The sequence below is a fragment of the Mustela nigripes genome, unplaced genomic scaffold, assembly GCF_022355385.1.
Source record: "Mustela nigripes isolate SB6536 unplaced genomic scaffold, MUSNIG.SB6536 HiC_scaffold_804, whole genome shotgun sequence".
Classification (NCBI taxonomy): Eukaryota; Metazoa; Chordata; class Mammalia; order Carnivora; family Mustelidae; genus Mustela; species Mustela nigripes.
In genome coordinates, this window is record NW_026740211.1 from 5,622 (window position 1) to 11,797 (window position 6,176).

The following is a 6,176-nucleotide window of genomic DNA, read 5'->3' on the forward strand; positions in this document are numbered from 1 at the left end:
GGGGGTTACACATCCACTCTGACCCGGAGTGACCCCCAATCTCCCAGACCCTGCTCCTGGGGGAGGGGCCACACGTCCACTCTGACCCGGGCTGACTCCATGTCTCCGAGCTCCAGCCCCGGGGTGGCGGGGGGTGAGGGTCGCATGTCCAGTCCGACCCCGGGGTCCCCCACCCCCATTCCCGCACTGGGGGCGCCCATATCCGCAGTCAGCGCAGTGACCCCTGCCTCTGGACCCTGCAGCCGGCAGGGCTCAGACTTGCGCACCGACCCGGCGACCCACCGCCCTGACACCGGAACCTGGGGTCACACAGCACACCCAGCAGGGTCCCCCTGTCTGCTCCGGAGGACGCCCTGGGCGGACACCCTCGTGTGGGCAGGAGCCGGGTCTCCGGGCGCTCAGGGCAGCCCAGAGGACAGCGGGCAGGCACGGGTCGGACCCTCGCCCCGGTTCCGCCCGGTCCCGGCTCACTCCGGGGCCTGAAACGCTCCCTGCGACGCGGAGGTGCTGACGGGGAGGGGAATCGGGAAGGGAAGAGACCCTGCGGGCTTGCGGATGCACTCGCCGCACCCCCCGCCGCCCGTCAGTCTCGCGGCCTCTGTCCCTCGGGGGCCCAGCAGGCCAGTCAGCGGACAGTCCGGCTCCCGCTGCTCTGCGCCTGCACAGGAAGGGGTTCCTCAGGGGAACCCCCTTCAGCCTGGCATCCGTCATGCATACGGACAGTCTGAGTCACCTGCACAGGCTGCGGGAGACCCCTCGGGGACAATGAGCTCTGCAGGGAGGCTGAGGCTGGAGGCCAGAACCCAGCAGGGGGATGATGCCAAGTGCCCAGCCTGGGGGTGCCCAGAGGATGACCGAGGGCCGGACATGCCCCAGCTCTGCGCTCTTCGCACGCTGCACACCCGTCACGCTCTACCCCCACGTGCGGCCCTGTGCCCTCCCCATGGCCCACATCCGCAACTCCGCAGGGTGTGGGGCTGCGTTCACAGCTCCCTGCCTCGCTCACACTCCCCCATGCAAGCTCACACTCCCCCATGCAAGCAGGGACCCGTGAGATGGTGCACAACCGTGTCCCACACACCGCGCCCTACCACCTGGGCCATCCCCCATGCCGGGGCCCCCACACTCCGCACTCCACCTTCCCCAGTGCACTGTGGGCATGACCCTCCTCCTCCGTGCTGAGACCCGTGTGCCCCATGCCCCATACACTTTCCCTCCTACACATCACTCCCTCTGCACTAGTCCCCGCCACTGGCTCCCACCATGCTCCCCCAACTGGCTGACCCCTCCCCATTTGCTGCCATGTGAAGGGGAGGGGTGCCCTGCCAGGGACTGGCGATCAGACTTGGGGGGGAGGGCAGTTGCTCCAACAAGCCAGCTCACCCCCGCCTCACGCCTGACGCCAGTTCTGCACCTTCAGTCAGTCCCTGAGAGGTGAGGCCAGAGCTCTAACCGGGTTACAAACATGTCCTGAAACCCCCCATTCCGAGGCTAGACCAGGTCACTAACCAGTTACAAACATGTCCTGAAACCCCCCCTTCCGAGGCTAGACCGGGTCACTAAGCAGTTACAAACATGTCCCTAACCACCCACCCGCCGCGTTCCGAGGCTACACCGGGTCACTAACAGGTTCTGCAAGGTCAGTCCTCACTGCTCAGTCCGTGCAGTTGTGAGAAAACCTCCCGTGCGCTCGTTGTGAAGTGCTCGCATCCACTGTACCTCGTCTACACGCCAGGATGGTGAGAATGAGTGATGGGAGGGCACCAGGTGGATCTCCAGCCCACAGGACACCTGCACTTTCTGGGTCACAGGCCAGCCACACGGTGCCCCACAACACCCTTCTCCACCCCGACACCGACGGTCACAGAAGCCCTGACTGGTTGGGTCATATCAACAGTGCCCATGACGACAACACGCACACTACAGCAGAGACTACGGAGAGCACGGTTGGGTCTAAATGTGCCAGTGTAGGTGGGACAAGATCCCACCCGTGCAGACAGAACACGGTCAGGTCTGATGTGCGACTATAGACGGAACACAGGTCTCCATGACGCAGTGAAGACAGAACACGACCAGGTCTAAACAAGCCGGTGTAGATGAAACATGATCCGGTCTAAATGTTCCAATGGAAAAGCAACACAGATCTCCATAACACAGTGTAGACAGAATAGGATCTTGTCTAAATATGCCAGTGTAGACAGAACACAGGTCTCTATGACACAGTGAAGACAGAATAGGGTCTTGTCTAAATGTGCCAGTGTAGACAAAACACAGTCAGGTCTAAACAAGCCAGTGTAGATGAAACATAATCCGGTCTAAATGTCCAATGGAGATGCAACACAGATCTCCATGACACAGTGTAGACCGAATAGGATCTTGTTTAAATGTGCCAGTGTAGACAAAACACTCTGGTCTACATGTGTCAGTGTAGACAGAACATGTTCTGGTCTAAATGTCCCAGTGTAGACAAAACACTCTGGTCTACATGTGTCAGTGTAGACAGAACACATTAGGACTCCATGGCACGGTATAGACAAAACATGATCACGCCTACATGTGCCAGTACAGACAGAAAATTCAGTTCCCGTAACACAGGATAGAAGGAACACTGTCAGGTCTAAACGTGCCAGTGTAGACAGAACTTGCTCCGGTCTAAATGTCCCAGTGTAGACAGAACTCACTGGATGAACTCACTTCTGCAGGACAGGTCAGGCCTACAGGTCCCGCAGTGCAGAGCCTGGTGCTCTCATCTGAAGCAGCATGCCGTGGGACCCAAGTGCCCCCAGCGTGGACTGAGTGCTCAAGTCCTATCCTGCTGCGGACAAGACCGGGAAGCTCTACCGCACTCAGTGTGGACAGGACGGGGTCAGGTCTGGTCGAACCCTGCCTCACTGCAGGCTGGACACGGTGAGGTCTGCCCACCCGGTGCCGGCAGAACCCTGTCCCCAGGGCCAGCTCAGTGCGGCTCTCGTGGGAGCCGGGCATGTGGCCGCAGCCCCTTGGTGGTGATCAAGACGCCCACCCCATGCTGAGAACGGCCCAGGAACTAACCCGGGGCTTCGCCGGCCTCCGGCGGGCTGGGAAACCACACAGAACTACCCCATGCGTAAACTCCGGAATGTGTGTTACCAGTTTCTCGGGCCACATGATGGTCAGGATCCAGGGGTACGCCAGAAACTTCTTGTAATACAGCCCGGTCTCCTGCAGGGACAGACGAGATGTGTCGGTGAAGTCCCTCGTCCCCAGACCCGCGGCGGGTCCCAGCAGGACGGGCACCGGAGCCGGTCCACCTCCCCTGGCGGATCCCAGAGGCCGAGGCCCGTGGGGGGTGCCGGTGGGGGGGGGTGGTTCTGAGCAGCCAACAGCACGAAGGGTCTACCCCTACAGAAACAGCCCACGGACACCCCTACGTCCATGCCCTCGTGTGGGCGCGGACAGACTCTCTGTGGCCCTCGGCCCCTTCGTGGACTCAAATGACACTTGAGCATGCACTGTGTCATCTCTAGAGTCCAGAACGGGGAGACGCCACGGCACAGACACCCCAGTCCACACAGAGGACTCGGGAGCGTCGGAGCCTCTCACGCTCCGCGGCCATGGCTCCCTATGGCCAGCGCCATGGCCGTGCGTGTCACCCCTCCCGTGGTGGGCCCTGCACGCTGTAGCATTTCTCTACGTGTCCGGGGGTCGGCAAAGCCCCCAGTGCTGCTCCTGAGGTGGGGGAGACTGAATGGGACCCCGATCTGGCATTGGGGGCTCTCTGAGGAAAGAGGCCCAACGGAGTCAGCCGTGCTGAGTGCTCCCCAGGAAGGAGCTACGTTCAGGGACACTGAGGCCATAAGCAAGGAGAGGCGTCCTCCTGCACTACGGGCCTGGGCTCTCCCACATGCCGAACGCGCGGGCTTCCAGAGAGCTCTGGGACAGACAGCTAAGTGGCCCGTGGCGTCCTTAGCTGGACCCTGCATAGGACAGAAACAGAATGGGACGGACATTGCGGAGACAGGCATGGTGATATGTGCTGACCCCACACGGACGCAGCTCGGAGTGCAGAGAAAGGACAGCACCACGGTCACACGGGCGTGCTCACTGTCACGCACCAGACTCAGCCAGGGCCCGGGTCAGTCTGCGGCCCTTCGCAAGTGACTGTGGACACGCACAGAGGGGCAGACACACGTGTGCACAAGCACGGACCTGCACACACACGCCCACGTGCACAGGCACAAGGCCCTCCCTCACTCAGGTGCAGAGTATACACGCGTGTGCGTGCGAGGCAGAGACAGGCGTGCGTGCATGGGGGGGTAATTGCAGACAGCACACGTGTGCACGCATGCTCTCGCTCCCGTGCCGTGCACAGACGTGTGCAAGCACAGCACAGAAGCACACGTGCATGCGTGTGGAAAGGGGAAGGGAGTGCATACACGTGCAATCGCTCACTCGTGCGTACCCTATACACACGTGTGCAAGCACAGCACTGAGGCACACGCGTGTCCACGGGGGATAAGAGAAAGAGCACACACGCGTGTAATCACCCGCTCACATGGACCACATACACACGCATGCACGGCCGAGGCACACGCGCATGCCTGGGGCCTAAGAGAAAGACAGCGCACACGTGCATTGGCTCGCTCACATGGACCGCGCACACGCGTGTGCAGGCACAGCACAGAGGCACACGTGCAGGCACGGATGGGCAGAGTGAAGCCGGGAGAGCACTAGTGGCTGAACACGGGAGCGGTTTCTGTGTCCCCCCTTTCCTTAGCTTGGACGTTGTTACAAACAAAGTTAGAGGAAAAAGTCACCGTTCACGGACTTGATTCCCAAGACTTTCTGGAGACACTTATTAAGTATTTGAGGCTGTGAGAAGTTTGGTAGGTATCACGTCTGTTCACGTGAGTCCGTCAGCAACGTGCGAGCCACACGCACCGTGGCCGAGGTCACAGCCTTGAAGAGGAAGGACGTGCTGCACCCGGGGACGTGGCTGGGCCTGGAGGACATCAGCCGGACCCAGAAGGACCAGCCCTGCCCGACTCCACGTCCACGGGGTCCGTAGGGAGCCCCATCCACACAGACAGACAGTAGACGGTGGGCCTGGGGCTGGGGGACGCGGATGGGGACAGTGTCTGGTGAGGACAGAGCTTCGTGCTGCGCAGATGGAACGTTCTGGAGCCGGAAGGTGGAGACCGTTCCACAACAGCGTGAATGCACTCGGTGCCCCTGAGCTGTGCGCTCGAGAGGGTTGAGACAGCAAATTGTAAGCTGGGGGTCCTTTACCACAACGGAAACAGCGTCACAAACCAGAGAAAACCGCCTTTCCGTGCAACGAGGCGTGAGCTCCCTGGCAGCCCGCGGCCCTGAACCGTGCGCACGATGAGGAGACTAGCAAAACGGACGCGGCATCGGACACGGACGGGGGTGCGGACCCACAACCTAACACACACGTGGAGAGGCCGTGAGAATACGTCGGCGTCACCGCACGAAGCAGAACGAGCCCACACTCGGACCCTTTGTCACACGCAAACACGGGGCCACGTGCAGTTGGACCCACAGACACACACGTCCACGGCCACACACAGACCGAGCCCGAAACCCACCGGAACGCTGTCTGAAGCAGAATGGGGACGTGAGGCACGCACACACATGCGATGGAACACTCCACGGCCACGACACGGACCTTTACTTGACGGGAATCACGTGTATACAAAGTGTTCCTGAAATCGTGTGTGCCCGGGACAGAAGAGCCGCACAGACGCCGCCCCGAGCACGGTGGCTCCCGGGCCCGGAGCTGGAAGCCGGCCGAGTGCGACTGGCCTGCACAGGACCCTGCGTGCACCAGAGCCCGAGCACAGGAACACGGTGAGCACCGAGTTCAGGACCACGGTCCTCCCACCGCGGGGAGGAGTTCAGGATGGGCACAGGCCGTGTCTGGGCACCCGCCAGCCTCGCCCTGTGTCTTCCCTTCCACGGCGGCCACCTGAGTACCGTTTTATAGCCACATTTTTCCGGGCAGGACAGAGAGTCCCACCTTTGATTCAGGTTCACGGGTTTCTTTATAAAGAAACGTGGTCCTGCCCGCGAAGCCCCGGGCAGCCTCTCCTCGCGGGCAAGCACAGGAGGACGGCTTCTGGCCGGGAGATGGAGACGCCTCAGCTCGTGCCACCCCCACCCCCGCCTGACGGCAG

General features: G+C 61.5%; 1 protein-coding gene across 1 annotated transcript in view; it reads right to left on the bottom strand.

Annotated features, from left to right (window-relative positions):
• LOC132008730 (cohesin subunit SA-1-like) overlaps positions 1-3,617 on the bottom strand; it is a gene marked incomplete at its 3' end in the record, with an annotated part of 8,800 nt that extends 5,183 nt beyond the window's left edge. The window contains exons 1-2 of the mRNA XM_059387305.1: positions 3,583-3,617; positions 3,130-3,295 (exon numbers count right to left, since the gene is read on the bottom strand). Coding sequence (XP_059243288.1) covers positions 3,130-3,295; positions 3,583-3,617 — 201 coding nt within the window. The remainder of the gene's footprint in view (positions 1-3,129; positions 3,296-3,582) is intronic.
• Between the last annotated feature and the right edge of the window lie 2,559 nt (positions 3,618-6,176).